The sequence below is a fragment of the Lithobates pipiens genome, unplaced genomic scaffold, assembly GCF_037356315.1.
Source record: "Lithobates pipiens isolate NorthernLeopardFrog02 unplaced genomic scaffold, aLitPip1_a1.2 Scaffold_8, whole genome shotgun sequence".
In the NCBI taxonomy this organism is placed as follows: Eukaryota; Metazoa; Chordata; class Amphibia; order Anura; family Ranidae; genus Lithobates; species Lithobates pipiens.
In genome coordinates, this window is record NW_027507903.1 from 688,214,901 (window position 1) to 688,233,961 (window position 19,061).

The 19,061-nt window shown below is 45.1% G+C and overlaps 1 protein-coding gene across 1 annotated transcript in view; it reads right to left on the reverse strand.

Annotated features, from left to right (window-relative positions):
* LOC143963521 (NACHT, LRR and PYD domains-containing protein 3-like) overlaps positions 1 to 19,061 on the reverse strand; it is a 121,517-nt gene that overhangs the window by 9,222 nt on the left and 93,234 nt on the right. The window contains exons 7-9 of the mRNA XM_077473190.1: positions 8,537 to 8,707; positions 3,042 to 3,218; positions 1,879 to 1,952 (exon numbers count right to left, since the gene is read on the reverse strand). Of these exons, the coding sequence (XP_077329316.1) occupies positions 1,913 to 1,952; positions 3,042 to 3,218; positions 8,537 to 8,707 (388 nt within the window). The 3' untranslated portion in view covers positions 1,879 to 1,912. The remainder of the gene's footprint in view (positions 1 to 1,878; positions 1,953 to 3,041; positions 3,219 to 8,536; positions 8,708 to 19,061) is intronic.

Here is a 19,061-nt window from a genome sequence, read left to right on the forward strand (position 1 = left end):
CAAGAATGAACTTCAGGGGGAACTGTGGTGGAGATTTTGAAATATAATATTTATAGCAAGGAGCTTAAAGGAAGCCATTCTAATAAAATTTCCATGCTCCGTTTTAATTTGTGTGTGTGTGTGTGTGTGTGTATATATATAGGAATGTATGACTTAATCTTTTGAGGTTTATGTGTGTGTATGTGGGCAGAGGTTTTTACTGGAAGATATCCGGATGAGATTACCTTTTAGAAATACAGAAATGTCTCCTATCTCGTGGGAACCATTGAATGTCCCCAGGTGGTAGGTGCATTCCCTTTTTGTGTTACCAATCATCTTTGCAGTCATTGAGGCTCCATCTCCCCAGGGGACATTAAAATGCTAATGTCGGAACTGTTTGGGCTGAAGGATCAAAGGAGGTGGTTCATTAATTTATAGACTAAGTGGCACCGGAAGTTCAGACCTTAAACATGGACATTTCCGGGAGCTCCAGAATTAGCCAAGTATGTGTGAGCCGTCTTGAACCAATCGGCATTTAGACTTCAGAATCAGCCAATCAGAGGTTGATGCAAACTCTGAGCAGATGGATGCGTTCCATCTTCTGATTGGCCGAGAATGCATATAAAATAGGGCGAGAGTTAGCTGATGGCCTGTTCAGTTCCAGACCATCGGGGCGACAGGGTGTCTGTGTAACGTATACTTGTATCTCTCTCTCTCTCTCTAGTGCTCTCATGGACCGGGCACGTAAGATTCCTGTAATGTATTTCCCTAATCTCTCTTCATCCCGGTGTGCCCCCCGCCTTTTGCAAAAATGGTAACGTAGGGAAAAACTAGATACTGTGTCTGTATTATTATTATTATTATGTCTCTTTTCTATCTCTAACCTATTTCTTTCCTAGGACTTGTCTTGAAATAATGATAAATATATTGAAAGTGTATGTCTTTTGTAACCATATGGCCTAAATTATCTTTGCAGCCTAAGCGACACTGTACTTGTAACATCACTTGAGTTATATGATAAGTTCTAATTATTCTAAAGTTTCTTTTCTGTATAAATAAATGTAAGTGTTTATCTTTTCACACTGTTATCGTTCGTTTTTATTCTTATGTAGACAAAGGTTTAATCACTTATTTCTTGTATTGTTAATCATTTAAGTGAGATATAAAAATCGCCAGAACAGGAGTAACACAAAATCTTCCTGGGGAGGGTGGCACAGAATCTTCCTGGGGAGGGTGACACAGAATCTTCCTGGGGAGGGTGACACAGAATCTTCCTGGGGAGGGTGACACAGAATCTTCCTGGGGGTGACACAAAATGATTGGTGATGATGGTTAATATAAAACATTTTTTTCCAAAGAAAGTAAATGTCAGTAAAATGTATTGTCAGTAAACTTTGACACAACAGGACAGTGTCTTTTATGAATAAAGTTTGTTGTAATGTTTGGTCCTTGTGCCGTTGTCACAGAACATCATCCAGGAGCCAATCCACATGCAGCTCTTAAAGTGCGGGGGGGCGCTGTCTCTCATAGAGAGGAGGCGGGCAGAGGTGGGGCTCCAATCAGATGACAATGATGGCGGACCTGTAGCGGTGATCTGATGGGCGGTGCAGCCAGTGTGTCACCGCAGGCTTGTAGTACAATAGATGGGAGCGCGCATGCGCGGGTGCCCCTATCAGATCAGTGGTGTGAAGGGGGCACCGGTCACACAACAACACAGGAAGTGGGCAATACTGAGCAGAAATGACACCATTTAGAAGAGGAAAAGAAGAGAAAGATTACTATTACTGGAATTCTATATTTAAGGATCAGAAAGAGAAAATAAAAGCTGAGAGTTGATGTGACTTTACTCTGATATCATCCATTCCAGACATTCTCTTCATATCCGGATCCGTGTATTACCTGAGAGGGGGAGGGGCTCCCACACACCATCTTCTTATCTTCTTCTCTCCATAGATACACTCCAGCCTCTGCTCCTTCATAGAAGAATAAAATGAGAGTGTTAAAGGAGGAAATGTTGCTGTGATGATGGAAGGGGGGAGGGGCTCATACTGAGCTCTGTAAGAAATGATGGAAAAGTGAGGGGCCCTCACCATGGCAGGGGCCACACACTCATCTCCATCCAACCATTGGGATAACAGACTGTATGCCGGGTGTGCTGGGCTGTCATGTGTACAGGCTGAGAACACACATCTGATTGGCTCAGTTATACTGCCACATTGGATGGACCTCGGGGGATGGGGGGTATTTTCTGTAAAGGTAAAACCTTGTGGAAGATTGTAGGACCTGACTAAGATTATTATTGGTGGATCTGATTTTCCCCATCCCCCATCTGTAATGATAAAACTTGGGATGAGGAATAAATTCTCCATCATCTGGGAAATCTGTGACTGGCACAGGAAATCTCAATCATCTCTCTCATTATCTGTATAACTACAGAGACCTCCAATGGGCTCTACAGAAATTGTATAGAATGTTTGTCACCCGTCCTTCCATCTTCATTACAGAGCAGCCCGGGTGTCAGAAGACCTCCCAACAATGTCCCACCTCCATCATCTCATCTCCATCATCTCACCCCCATCATCATCTCACCCCCGTCATCTCACCCCCGTCATCTCACCCCCATCATCTCATCTCCATCATCTCACCTCCATCATCTCATCCCCATCATCTCATCTCCATCATCTCATCTCCATCATCTCATCTCCATCATCTCATCTACCTCATCTCATCCCCATCATCTCACCCCCATCATCTCACCCCCATCATCTCACCTCCATCATCTCACCTCCATCATCTCACCCCCGTCATCTCACCCCCGTCATCTCACCCCCGTCATCTCACCCCCATCATCTCATCTCCATCATCTCACCTCCATCATCTCATCCCCATCATCTCATCTCCATCATCTCATCTCCATCATCTCATCTACCTCATCTCATCCCCATCATCTCACCCCCATCATCTCATCTCCATCATCTCATCCCCACCCAATGTTGTCTACATTTTACTATTCACATTCTAAGACTTAGTATGTGTGTTACCTCCAATATAACAGATCTTACCCTCTATCCACAGAGAAGCCGGCATTCCGGAGGACCTCACAACGTCGTCTCACTTCTGACTCCGACATCTTCTCATCATCATCCAATGATATATGCAGATCGGTCAGAGTTCGGTTTGTGGAGATAACGGAACAAAGATCATCACAGCTCCATAATGTCACTTTACAGCCCCGGACACTGGAGGGAGAAGCAGGAAAGAAGGGGAATGTTCTTCCAGGGAGGGGCAGAAGTAGACACAGCTAATGAATAATCAGTGGGCGGGGTCTTAGGAAATAAAATGCAAAGCCGCCTCATATGAGCCCACAGCAGCCATTAATCAGTGCCCACCAGTGGTGCCGATCAGTATAGCCTCATCAGGCAATTTGATGGGGCAATTTTGATGGTGGCAATATAATGGGGCAAATTTGATGGGGCAGTTTTGATGGTGGCAGTATGATTGGGCAGTTTTTGTGGGGAAATTTTGATGGTGGCAGTATAATGGGACAATTTTGATAGGAGCAATTTCATGGGGAAATTTGATGGAGCCAATTTGATGGGGCATTTTGATGGGGCAATTTTGATTGTGGGAGTATAATGGGGCAATTTTGATTGTGGCAGTATGATGGGGCAATTTTATGGGGGTAATTTTAAGGGGCAATTTGATGGGGCAATAGGATGAGACAGTTTTGATTGTGGCAATTTTGATGGTGGCAGTATAATGGGGAAATTTTGATGGGGGCAATAGGATGGGGTAGTTTTGATTATGTCAGTAGGATGGGTCGATTTTGATGGGGAAATAAGATGGGGCAATTTTGATGGTGGCACCATGATTAAAGCAACAGACAACATGGATTCATGAAAGACAGAAGTTGTCAGACAAATCTGATTTCTTTTTATGAGGAGGTAAGTAAAACCTTGGACAGAGGGGTGGCGGTGGACGTGGTATACTTGGATTTTGCAAAAGCATTCGATACAGTTCCCCACACACGGCTCATGTGTAAGGTAAAGTCTACAGGTTTGGAAATATCAGTTTGTAAATGGATTGAAAATTGGCTAGAAGACAGAATTCAGAGAGTAGTGGTTAATGACTCTTACTCTGAATGGTCTAAGGTTATCAGTGGTGTACCCCAAGGTTCAGTGCTGGGACCCTTACTTTTTAACATCTTTATAAATGATATTGGGTCTGGGATCAAAAGTAATATTTCTGTCTTTGCAGATGACACCAAGATATGCAGTGGAATAACGTCCTTACAGGATGTCGCCAATTTACAAGCCGACCTCAATACACTGTCTAATTGGGCGACTGTGGCAGATGAGGTTTAATGTTGTTAAATGTAAAGTTATGCACTTGGGGGCTAAGAATATGCATGCATCATACATGCTAGGGGGAGTACAACTGGGGGAATCCATAGTGGAGAAGGATCTGGGGGTTTTGGTAGACCATAAGCTGAATAACAACATGCAATGCCAAGCTGCTGTTTGCAAAGCGAGCAAAGTCCTTTCTTGTATTAAGAGAGGTATGGACTCCAGAGAAAGAGATATAATGTTGCCCCTGTTCAAATCATTAGTAAGACCTCACCTGGAATATGCCGTTCAGTTTTGGGCACCAGTTCTCAAAAAGGATATCGGGGAACTGGAGAAAGTGCAGAGAAGGGCAACCAAACTGATAAGAGGCATGGAGGAACTCAGCTATGAGGAGAGATTAGAGGAACTAAATTTATTCACTCTTGAGAAGAGGAGATTAAGGGGGATATGATCAACATGTTCAAATACATTAGGGGTCCATATAGTGAACTTGGTGTTGAGTTGTTCTCTGTACGGTCAACCCAGAGGACACGGGGGCACTCTTTACGTCTAGAGGAAAAGAGATTTCATCTTCAAGTATGGAAAGGTTTCTTCACAGTTAGAGCTGTGAAAATGTGGAATAGACTCCCGCCAGAGGTGGTTCTGGCCAGTTCAGTAGACTGCTTTAAGAAAGGCTTGGATACTTTCCTGATGGTACATAATATAACTAGGTACTAACATAGGTAAAGTTGATCCAGGGAAAATCCGATCGCCTATTGGGGGATCAGGAAGGAATTTTTTTCCCCTGCTGTAGCAAATTGGAGCATGCTCTGCTGGGTTTTTTTTCGCCTTCCTCTGGATCAATTGTGGGCATAAAATTGGGTATCTGGATTGTACGATTATTTTTTATTTTATTTATTTGTTTTTAAGGTTGAACTGGATGGACTTGTGTCTTTTTTCAACCTGACTAACTATGTAACTATGTAACTATGATGGGACAATTTTAATGGGGGCAATAGGAGGGGGCAGTTTTGATGGGGAAATTTTGATGGGCAATAGGATGGGGCAAGCTCATGGTTCAAGAGGATGAGGCAGTTTTTATGGGGCAATTTTGGTGGTGGCAGTGTAATGGGGCAATTTAGATGGAGGTAATAAGATGGGACAATTTTGATGGGACAGTTTTGAAGGGGCAATTTGACGGGCAGTTTTGATGGGGGCAGTATAATGGGGCAATTGTGAAGGGGCAGTTTTGATGAGGGCAATAGTATGGGGCAATTTTGGGGGTGGCAGTATAATGGGGAAATTTCATGAGGAAATTTGATAGGGCAGTTTTGATTAGGCATTTTTGATGGGGCAATTTTGATGGAGGCAATTTTGATGGTGGCAGTATTATGGAACAATTTTGATTGGGGAAATAGGATATGGTAGTTTTTATGGTGACAGTATGATGGGGAAATTTCGATGAGGACAATTTTGATGGTGCCAGTATAATGGAACAATTTTTATGGGGCAATAGGATGGGGCAATTTTGGTGGTGGCAGTATAATGGAGAAAATTTTATGTGGACAATAGGATGAGGCAGTTTTGATGGGGCAATTTTGAATAGGGCAATTTTGATGGAGAAATATGATGGGGAAATTTTGGTGGTGGCAGTATGATGGGGCAATTTTGGTGGTGGCAGTAAAATGTGGCAATTGTGATGGGGCAGTTTTGATTGGGGCAATGGAATGGGGCAGTTTTGATGGGGCAATTTTGATGGGGGCAAGACGATGGGGCAATTTTGATGGTGGCAATTTGATGGGGCAATTTTGGTAGTGGCAGTATAATGGGACAATTTTGATGGGGCAATTTTAATGGGGCAATTTAATGGGGAAATTTGATTGGACAGTTTTGATGGGGCAATTTTGATGGGGCAATTTTGATGGGGGAATTTTGATGATGGCAGTATTATGGTACAATTTTGATGGGGCAATATGATAGGGCAGTTTTAATGGAGGCAGTATGATGATGCAATTTCATGGGTCAATTTTGATGGTGGCAGTATGATGGGGAAATTTTGATGGTGGCAGTATGATGGGGCAGTTTTTATTGGGGCAATAGGATGGAGCAATTTTGATGGTGAAAGTATAATGGGGCAATTTTGATGGTGGCAGTATTGTGGGGCAATAGGATGGGGCAATTTTGATGGTGAAAGTATATTGGGGCAATTTTGATGGTGGCAGTATTGTGGGGCAATAGGATGGGGCAATGGAGATGGTGGCAGTATAATGGGGTAATTTTTATGGGGCAATAGGATGGGTAAAATTTGGTTGTGGCAGTATTATGGGGCAGCAACTGGAAAAAGTAATTACTTTTTAATCAATGCCAATTGTAAATTATATCCCTCTTTCTGTGTTGATGTTATATACACACACACACACATCTGCACATAAACAAGGGATATCATTTACAATTATCATCTTTTATAAAGTAATTTCCTTTTGCAGGAGATTTTTGTATTTGTAGATTTATAATCTTTGTAAATGTAGATAAACTTCCTGCCTCCTGGAGGGGGAGGGGAGGTTTCCATAGCTAAGGGGCGGGAACTTCCTTTGACATTGCTGTTGCTATGGAAACCCGACTTACAACCTATTACACGGCTCGTGCTGCTCTGAGCATGTGCGAGATCTGGAGGTGCATGCTGGGTAACCTAACTTCTAACAAGTTTTTGGATGTGGCACTACTGAGAGGAAATCCTCACCGACTCCATTTCTACAATTACCGGGATAAAGTTGTTAGTTTTCTGTATAAAGTGTATTAATAGCAATTCATTATTCTGCAGCACATTGTTCCAGCACTGAGGTTGTGGTAGTAGCAGACATATATTCTATGTAGTATTTGCTTTGTATTATCATTTTTGTTGTGTAATTATTATTTGGAAGTTTCAGGATCAGGTGGTTAGGTGGTTTGTTACATAGTTACACAGCCGTATAGTAACACTGGGGTTGTGGTAACACTTACCTCTGTCTGCAGGTAGGTTGTCTGTCTGTGTAATATAGAGCAGAGCTACACTAGTTTGTTATTTAGTGTATAAAATATGTAGAAAGATAAAGAATGAGAGAAAATACAACAAAGACAAAAGGACAGACACAGTCTGGCTGTGAGAATAAAAGAGAAATAAACTTTTTCTGAGGATTATCCTGTGACAGGAACATGTCAGGAACATCCACTATTCACTGATTAGACCGGCACCATGGGAATCACCCTGTTAATATCTCAGGATCCTCAATTTATGGATGTGGGTGGAGTTTAGCCATCAGCCAATCAACCCTGGGGGGTGTTCCCTGCCCAGCCCACAAGCCGGTCCTGTGTTCTGAAGGAACCAGAGCTAAATGGGCCATGAATGGTTCTGATGGATAAGGATTGGATTTCCAACACCGGCATGTCAGTCTGATCCAAACAAGACCAATCAGTGCTTGTCTGGTGTGATCAGACCCCATAGAACCATTCTGGGGGTTCTCCTGGATTCTATCCTCACTACACATACAATGTTATATGTACATGTACCCCAACATGTCTACAATCAGGGGCAATTATTTCCATCTCTCTGCAACCAATATTTTATTTTGTATGAGAGATAAAATAGATTCCTCTGATATAAATCAATGTCTGGCAGACAGTTCGGGGTCTTCTCCCTGTATCGGCCTCCTCCCCTGCTGGGCTTGTAGATGAAATGACTAGGACTTCTCTTTGAGGCTCAGTGAGGTGACAATTTTATATCTACAAGGATGGGGGAATTTTATTGGCATCTAGGGGTCACTTCTGGTCTAGAGACTCGCTCTGTCCTTCCAGATTCTAATTGAGGACCATCTGTCTATGATTGGTCACTGAATGAAGAGAATACGGAGTCCTGTGCGTCTTCTGGTCTGTTTCAGGTCCGAATTCAGCCCAAAATTCAGACAGAAATCGGACCTGAAATGGTGAATGGAGACGCACCGGACCATCTGCTGTGACCCGCTGTGACCTCCAGTGTGACTCCAGCCAAAGACTGATCTCTGATAGTCAGTGGAGGGGATGAAAGCCAATAACTGTGAGTGACCTGAAGGACTATGATGGAAACTCCCAGTGTAACCGGCCAATTAGAAGTCTGTCTTTGTATAACTTTCATCTAGGTGACATGTCTGGATCCCTCACATAGAAGATTTATATCAGAATCCTGCAGAAGATTATATCATTTATAGGATAATTCTCACTTCAGCCTCTGCAGAGTACAGCCAGGATCTCTGAGCCCCTCACATAGAAGTTTTATTCCAGAGTCTTCCAGATTTTTCTCTGATAAATCCAGTGTGGTGAGGGATCGATTATTGATAAGAATGGATCGAAGATCATCACAACTGGAGGAAGTCACACCACAATCAACCAACCTGCAGAGACAAATCCAGACACATGATAGTATATTATAACATGAATATGAGGAATTATTATTATTAAGCAGGACCTCACACAGTGTCTCATACAGGGGCTTCTGAAATTGATAGATAATGGAAAGGATCTGGGGGGTTTATGAAATAAAACAGCAGAATTTCTGATGGTGGATACCCCAGTGACCCCAATATTCCATCACCTTCCTAAAGTCCACCAATCAGGAGTTCCCATTGAAGGTCACCGGATTTTGGCAGGAATAGGATCCCTTATAGAGAATGTAGGGGGAGGGGTGGATATACATTTCCAGCATTTATTGCTGAGACTTCTGGGATATATTAGAGATACAAGTACTATATTGGTGGATATTCCACATTTACAATGGGATTCTACATTCACGTGGGGAACACTTCACATTAAATCACTTTATTCTTCCATCCCCCATTCTTTAGTGTCTCCACCAATCAGATATCATCTCCATAGATATAGATCATATACTAGGAAGTTACAGGAATTATTACAGAGGATGGAAAGGATGAAGGTTTTTTACCTTAATCACTTTAGCCCCAGAAGATTTACTCCCTGAATGACCAGAGCACTTTTTACAATTTGGCACTGCGCTGCTTTATCTGGTAATTGCGCGGTCATGCAATGCTGTACACAAACAAAATGTTATCCTTTTTTCCTACAAATAGAGCTTTATTTTGGTGGTGTTTATCAGCTCTGGGAATTTTATTTTTTGCAATATAAATGAAAAAAGATGAAAAATATTGAAAAAATGATATTCCTACATTTTGTTATAAGAAAAATCCAATAAACTCAATTTTAGTCAATGTTGGAAAGTAAAGTAGATCGCCTCCAGTCATATATCTGCCAAAATATGCCGATAGTATCACACTGACACTGAATGAGATAACAACTGATGCAGTGTCAGTGTGATACTATCGGCATATATTGGCAGATATATGACTGGAGACGATCTACTTTACTTTCCAACATACGGGATACCAGCTGAAAGGCAGCCAGGTGATTTACAGACGGATACTGCAGTGGATGCCGACACCGTGATTCTCGGGTGACTGTGGTACTGATATACATATTAAAGTGGTTGTAAACCCGTACAGACCACTTTGACCTACAGGTAAGCCTAGATTAAGGCTTACCTGTAGGTCCAAGAAATATCTCCTAAACATATACGGTTTAGGAGATATTTAGAAAAAGACAGCCACCACTGTCTATGGTGTATGCGCCGTAGACAGCGCCACGCAGGCGCACTGGGCAGGCCGCAGATCATGGCGATATGCCGCTCGTGTCGGCTCCCGTGCGCATACGTGGGAGTGACGTCATTGCAGCTCCGGTGAATGACATCGCTGGAACAGTGAGACCTGGAAGTCACTCTGGGATACATGGCAGCGGTGAACATGAAGACGGAGGACCACTTCGTGGGCTTCGTTCTCAGGTAAGTTATTCATAATGAGCTAGTATGCTATGCATACTAGCTCATTATGCCTTTGCCTTGCAGGTTGCATTTTTTTTAAATAGCCTTTACTTCCTCTTTAACACTCGCTGACCAGCATTTGACTTGAGTTGCCTTTTGAAATAGCAGCTGATAATCTTTTCTGTTTATTCACATCAGAGACTAGTAATGTCATTCTGCCTTGCTACTTTGTCTGCCTAAATAAACAAAGGAGATAACTTGTTGCCAGTTGTTGAAACATTATAAGTCGGCCGGCCGCTTTGGAATGTGCATTGGAAGTGCGGTGAAGTGATTAAATAGAAGGCTGTTGCAATTAAATGCCACGGATTGGACGAGATTTCCTACTGTGCATTGGCTTTTTCTATCGTTACACTATTGTACATTGTTTAACCCTTCCCGCCGAGCGTTCGCAGATGTGCGTACTCGGCTTCCGGGGGTATACCGGGATGATGCCCGCACCTGCAGGCATCATCCCGGTACCGTTTTGTTCAGCGGGCGATTGGCTATCCAGGCATAACAACCGATGCGGCTAAAAGCCGCTCAGCTGTTATGCCGGAGGAGCGGGAGGGGGCGTCCCCCCCTCCCGCCGCCTCCCGCCGCTGTTACCGGTGCTCCCGCTCGATCGGGAGCGCCGATTCGCCATCCGATGCCTCCAGCTGCTGGGGAGGAACTGGAACGAAGCCGTAATCGGCTTCGTTCCAGTCTCCTCATAGTAAACACGGAAGCAATGTCATGACGTCACTTCCCGTTTACTCGGCTGCCAATGGCGCCGGTTTTAAAAAAATATCCGGTATTCAGAATCGCCGTTTTCGGCGATCTGAATACACTGAAGTCTAAAGGAGGGGTGGGGGGTCTTTTAGACCCCCGATCCCTCCATAAAGAGTACCTGTCACCGCCTATTACTGTCACAAGGGATGTTTACATTCCTTGTGACAGCAATAAAAGTGATCATTTTTTTTTTTTTTAAACAATTTAGTCATTTTAAAATAAATAAAAAAAATAAAAAAAAAATGTTAAAGCGCCCGCCGTCCCCGCGAGCTCGTGAAGCAAAGAAAATGCATACGGAAGTCGCGCCCGCGTATGTAAACGGTGTTCAAATCACACATGTGAGGTATCGCCGCGATCGTCAGAGCGAGAGCAATAATTCTAGCACTAGACCTCCTCTGTAACGCTAACCTGGTAACCGTAAAAAATGTTTAAAGCGTCGTCTATTGAGATTTTTAGGTACCGTACTTTTTCGTCAATCCACAAGTGCGTGCAATTATAAAGTGTGACATGTTTGGTATCTATTTACTCGGCGTAACATTATCTTTCACATTATGCAAAAAAATTGGGCTAATTTTACTGTTTTTTTTTTTTTTAATTCATGAAAGTGTCCCTTTTCCCAAAAAGTTGCATTTAAAACACCGCTGCGCAAATACCGTGTGACATAAAATAATGCAACAATCGCCGTTTTATTCTCTAGAGTCTCTGTTAAAAAAAATATATATAATGTTTGGGGGTTCCAAGTAATTTTCTAGTAGAAAATATGGATTTTAACTTGTAAACACCAAATTCCAAAAATAGGCTTAGTCATGAAAGGGTTAATCTTTCCAGCACCAAGGGATGGAGACATGTGACTATCATAGCAATATTATTAGCACTAACTACAGATAGGATTTAAAAAACATCCCAAAAACAAAAATATAAATATATACCCCTAGAAATAAACACACCCCAAAACTTGAGAAGTGCATGAGATGAAAGGCAAACAATTATACTAAATATGATCAACTCTATATAACATCCATATAATTATATGACAAATTATTAATGCAAAGTGTCCATATGGTTAAACCAACATCAGTGAGAAAATCTTCATGTGAATAACTGGATTTGAAGCACACAAATTAAATTTCCTCTCCAGAAGTGTAATGTGCTCTTTCCCGTCACCAGACAAATGAATTGGCTCCTTACCGGCTCCAAGCGACCCCCCGTTACAGAGGGTCACCACAAGCAGAATGTAATCAGATGGATATCCAGGTAGCTGTTCCCCTTTAAGCGATCCCAGATCTTTCACACAGTGGGACTATAGCTGTTACTCCATATATCACTCCCAACACAACGTAGTATCACATAGGGAAAAACATAGGCTCCAGATAGTGTAAAACCAATGACTTTAATTCACAAACAATGGACGTATACACTTACATGAAAGACTTTAAAAGCAGGCTCAAACAGAAGCGTGTGCCGGCCGGACACACGCCACAGGAAAACCAACCCGTCCTTCCTGGTATGTAACAAACGCGACTGGGGTGACGTCGACCTGTTCGCACCGCCCTACATGTTTCGTAATAACTTATGTCGTCCAGGGGCACGGGCGGCGTGCGACGTCACCCCTTTTATACCCATCCCCATACCCAAGCCTCGCTTTGGGTCAGCGGCCATCTTAGATGTCATATCAACGTTTAAAATCAATGATCGTGGACCAAGCCTCGCTTTCAATCCACGGACACCATGTGTGTGTGTATCCCAGCAAAACATCCTATAATTGCGGACCAAGCGGCGGCCATATTGAAAAGTGCTATCTCTCCACATCCACCCAGTGAGTGTGGAGACCCAGGGGAATGGTAAGTGGTTAAAACCAAGCCTCAGTCCCAATGGACCCTCGTGAAAGGTCAGTAAGAAACCAAACCTCATTCATGGTGGTCCATAATTGTTTGTATCGTTTGTATCCTCCTCCATTGCGGGATCATACTGAAGGAGTGATGCGATTAGCCGTTATCAACTATATGTGTCCAAGAGCTCCAGTCTAACCAACAATGCTATCTACTGAGCAGGAGGGAATATCTAGGTACCCAAAACATGTTGCACATATATCTGTGCTGCATTCGTATTCTGGGCGATCACGTGTAGTAGGGCACCCCCCAAAGGGAGGACTATCGTGTCCCAGGTTACTTAATGAAATTGACTGGAGCAAGTCCCTGTCGTTTTAGGTTATGGAGCTCGCACCCATGAGGCTGGGGGCGGCACCAAGCTGAGGTATCGCATTCAGGAGGATTTTCATTTTTATGGGGAGGAAAGATGAACGACACCCATGGTGTCACGAGAGAAAAGAGGGGGTAGCTTATAAGAAAGAATAAGGATGGGGAGGGAGGAGGGGGGGAGGATAAGGTGAGGCCCCGGCGAGGCCGCCGACCCAAGGCCCCATTGCCCCTAAGGGACTGTCTGTTCATGTGTAAGATTTGTAGCCATCTGAATATCGAAACAGATCCCAGTGTGACCACCGCGCACTATGTTCCTCCTCTCTTTCCCCTATAGCCGCCGTTAGATGTTCCATACGCTGTATATCGCTAATCCTGGCAAACCACTGCATAACCGTTTAGTTATTGGAAAAAATAGGGAATTTTGACCCTGTAATATTCAGTAGGTAATCTAATACGTGGGTTGCAATGGACTAAAGCAATTTGTCCGGACCTGAGAAGTGTTTTGTGTTGTTTTATGTATGTCCTGTTTGTCTTATTGTCTGTGGGTACACAATTAATTATATGAGAACCAATATTTTTATGAACTGCGCAGGTTTTTTTTCTATTTTTGATACTTTAACAAAATTGGTTAACTTATTTAAACTGGAATCAATTCATTTAGATTTATTTATTGTTGCCATTAGTAACCCCTTGTTAGCCTGCTCTTAGCAGGCTAACATTCTCTTTTTTCTATGTCTCCTATTCCATGCCCACAGCTTCTGACATCTTCTGTACCATGCCCACAGCCTCTTACATCTTGACATATTCTGTACCATGCCCACAGCCTCTGACATTTCTTGAACCATGCCCGCAGCCTCTGACATCTCCAGTACCATTCCCACAGCCTCTGCTATCTTGACATATTCTGTACGATGCTCACAGCCTTGACATCTCCTGTACCATGCCCACAGCCTCTACCTTCTTGACAAATTCTATTACATGCCCATAGCCTCAGACATATCCTGTACCATGCCCACAGCCTCTGACATCTCTTGTACCATGCCCACAGCCTCTGACATATCCTGTACCATGCCCACAGCCTCTGACATATCCTGTACCATGCCCACAGCCTATGACATCTCCTGCACCATGACCACAACCACTGCCATCTTGAAATCTTCTGTACCATGCCCACAGCCTCTGACATTTCCTGTACTATGCCCGGAGCCTCTGCCATATTGACATCTTCTGCACCATGCCCACAGCATCTGACATCTCCTGTACCATGCCTGCAGCCTCTGCCATCTTCGGTACCATGCCCACAGCCTTGACATCTCCTGTACCATGCCCACAGCCTTTAACATCTTCTGTACCATGCCCACAGCCTCTGCCATCTCCTTTACCATGCTCACAGCCTCTGACATCTCCTGAACCATGCCCACAGCCTCTGGCATCTCCTGTACCATGCCCACAGCCTCTGGCATCTCCAGTACCATGACCACAGCCTATGACATCTCCTGTACCATGTCCACAACTACTGCCACCTTGACATCTTCTGTACCATGCCCACAGCCTCTGACATTTCCTTAACCATGCCCACAGCCTCTGACATTTCATGTACTATGCCCACAGCCTTGACATCTCCTGTACCATGCCCTCAGCCTCTACCATCTTCAGTACCATGCCCACAGCCTTGACATCTCCTGTACCATGCCGCTGCCTAGGACATCTCCTGTATCATGGCCACAGCCTCTGACATATTGACATCTCCTGTACCATGCCCATAGCCTCTGCCATATTGACATCTTCTGTAACATGCCCACAGCCTCTGACATTATCTGTACCATGTCTGCAGCCTCTGCAATTCTGACATCTTCTGTCCCATGCCCACAGCCTTGACATCTCCTGTACCATGCCCACAGCCTCTGATATCTCCTGTAGCATGCCCACAGCCTCTGCCAACTGACATCTTCTGTACCATGCTCGCAGCCTCTGACATCTCCTGTACCATGCTCACAGCCTCTGATATCTCCTGTAGCATGCCCACAGCCTCTGCCAACTGACATCTTCTGTACCATGCTCGCAGCCTCTGACATCTCCTGTACCATGCCCACAGCCTCTGAAATCTCCTGTACCATTCCCGCAGCCTCTGCCATCTTGACATCTTCTGTATCATGCCAACAGCCTCTGACATTTATTGTACCATGCCCACAGCCTCTGCCATCTTGACATCTTCTGTACCATGCCCACAGCCTTGACATCTCCTGTACAATGCCCACAGCCTCTGACATCTCCTGTACCATGACCACAGCTTCTGCCATCTTGAAATATTTTGTACCATGCCCACAGCCTCTGACATCACCTGTACCATGTCTGCAGCCTCTGATATCTCCTGTAGCATGCCCACAGCCTCTGCCAACTGACATCTTCTGTACCATGCTCGCAGCCTCTGACATCTTCTGTACCATGCCCACAGCCTCTGAAATCTCCTGTACCATGCCTGCAGCCTTTGCCATCTTGACATCTTCTGTACCATGCCCACAGCCTTGACATCTCCTGTACAATGCCCACAGCCTCTGACATCTCCTGTACCATGACCAAAGCTTCTGCCATCTTGACACATTTTGTACCATGCCCACAGCCTCTGACATCTCCTTTACCATATGCACAGCCTCTGACATCTCCTGTACCATGCACGTAGCCTCTGACATCTCCAGTACCATGCCCACAGCCTCTGCCATCTTGACATATTCTGTACCATGCCCAAAGCCTTGACATCTCCTGTACCATGACTATAGCCTCTACCTTCTTGACATCTTCTATTACATGCCCACAGCCTCAGACATATCCTGTACCATGCCCACAGCCTCTGACATCTCCTGTACCAAGCCTGCAGGCTCTGCCATCTTGACATCTTTTGCACCATGCCCACGGCACCTAAAACTCCTGTACCATACCCGCAGCCTATGACATCTTCAGTACCATGCCCACAGCCTCTGGCATTTCCTGTACCATGCCCACAGCCTCTGCCATCTTGACATCTTCTGTACCATGTCACTGCCTCTGCCATATTGACATCTTCTGTACCGTGCTGCTGCCTCTGCCATCTCCTGTACCATGCCCGCAGCCACTGACATCTCCTGCCATCTTGACATCTTTTTCACCATGCCCAAAGCCCCTACATTTCTTGTACCATGCCCGCAGCCAATTAAATATTCTGTACCATGCCCACAGCCTCTGACATTTCCTATACCATGCCCACAGCCTCTGACATCTTGACATCTCCTGTACCATGCTCACAACCTCTGTCATCTTGACATCTCTTGTACCATGCCCATAGCCTCTGACATCTCCTGTACCATGCCTGAAGCCTCAGACATCTCCTGTACCATAACCACAGTCTCTGCCATTTTGACATCTCCTGTACCATGCCCGCAGCCTCTGACATCTCCTGTGCCATGCCTGCAGCCTCTGACATCTTGACATCTTCTGTACCATGCCCACAGCCTCTGAAATCTCCTTTTCCATGTACTATACCATGCCCGCAGCCTCTCACATCTCCTGTACCATGCCCACATTCTCTACCTTCTTGACATCTTCTATTACATGCCCACAGCCTCTGAAATCTGATTTACCATGCCCACAGCCGCTGGCATCTCATGTACCATGCCCACAGCCTCTGACATCTCCTGACATGCCCACAGCCTCTGATATCTCCAGTACCATGCCCGCAGGCTCTGACATCTTGACATCTTTTGCACCATGCCCACAGCCCCTACATCTCCTGTACCATGCCTGCAGTCTATGACATCTTCTGTACCATGACCATAGTCTCTGCCATCTTCACATATTCTGTACCATGCCCACCATGCCCACAGCCTCTGACATCTCCTGTACCATGTCCATCATCAACATCTCCTGTACCAAGCCTGCAGGCTCTGCCATCTTGACATCTTTTGCACCATGCCCACGGCACCTACAACTCCTGTACCATATCCACAGCCTATGACATCTTCAGTACCATGCCCACAGCCTCTGACATCTCCTATACGATGTCCACAGCGTCCGACATCTTGACATCTTCTGTACCATGTCACTGCCTCTGCCATATTGACATCTTCTGTACCATGCCCACAACCTCTGACATTTCCTTTACCATGCCTGCAGCCTCTGACATATCCTGTACCATGCCTGCAACCTCTGACATTTCCTGCACCATGCCCGCAGCCTCTGACATCTCCTGTACTATGCCCAGAGACTCTTCCATCTTGACATCTTCTGTACCATGCATACAGCCTCTGACAGCTCCTGTACCATGGCGCTAAACCCTATAAGTGAAGTGATGAATTAACTTATCATCAAAACCTGGTGTTTGTTTTTAAAAGATTTTTTGTGATCAAATGTGGAGTTAATTATCGTGTTCCATCATAATTAAAAATAAAATTAAAAATAAAATTAAAATTAAAACCAAAGTGGGTATTGAAATTATCTTATACGTGTCAGCCTATTATAGGTGGATGCTAAAAACATGTAAACTTTCAGTTAAGTGTGCAAAAATGGTGAAGTTATTGCTTATGTTCAGCGATGTGCTAATTTAACCACTTGCCGACCGCCGCACGACGATATACGTCGGCAGAATGGCACGGGCAGGCATATGGGCGTATATATAAGTCCCTGCCTGCCTGCGGGTGGGGGGCCCGATCGGGCCCCCCCCCGGTGCCTGCGGCGGTTGGCATTCCTTCGAGAGCGATCCGGGATGAGGGGGCGGCCATTCATTCATGGCCACCCCCTCGCGATCGCTCTCGACGAATGGAAATCCCCGGTGACATCACTTCCTCTCCTGTAATGTAAACACAGGAGAGGAAGTGATGTATTCTCTCCTCCGTGTCGGTATTTTTCGTTCCGACACGGAGGAGAGCGGATCGGTGAGTTGCACCAACACTCTACACACACAGTAGAACATGCCAGGCACACTCACACCCCCCCTTTACCCCCCGATCACCCCCCCAATTACCCCTGCCCCCCAGTCACAGTGACACCAATGTCATTTTTTTTTTTTTTTTTTTTTTTTGCATTGGTGTCATTTGTGACTGTAATAACTGTTAGGGCAGTTAGAGTTAGCCCCCTTTAGTTCTAATGTGCCCCCCTAACCCCCCCCAATAAAGGTTTAACCCCGTGATCACCCCCCGTCACCAGTGTCACTAAGGCTGGGTTCACATTGCAGCGGTTTATGAGAACGAATGTGATTCGCACCGCACTGCAGTGCAAATCACATCCGATCTCTGTGCGATTCGAGTTCAGCCATTCGCCGCACCCGCCGCACCCGCCGCACCCGCCGCAAATTCGCACGGGACCCTTTTTTTGGCCCGCAGCAGAATCGGATCGCATGGGTGTTCACACCATGCGATCCGAGTTTGCAGATCGCACTGCGATATGCGAACTGATCTGGGGGTGTCAGTAACATTTCACTGACACTCCCAGCAGTTCGCATAGGGCAGTGTGAACTGCCGCCGGGAGGCATGCGATGCGGGAACCCGCCGCGGATTCGCGGCGTTTCCGCATCGCTCCAGTGTGAACCCAGCCTAATAAGCGATCATTTTTCTGATCGCCGTATTAGTGTCACAGGTGACGCTAGTTAGGCAGGTAGGTATTTAGGTTCGCCGCAGCTTTTTATAGCGCCAGGGACCCCCATATACTACCGCATAAAGCCCCCTGATTGCCCCCTAGTTAACCCTTTCACCTGTGATCACCATATAACTGTTACAGGTGACGCTGGTTGGTTAGTTATTTTTTTATAGTTTCAGGGCACCCGCCATTTATTACCTAATAAAGGTTTAACCCCCTGATCACCCGGCGGGTGTCATTTGTGACTAATAACTGTTAGGGCAGTTAGGGTTAGCCCCCTTTAGTTCTAAGGTACCCCCCTAACCCCCC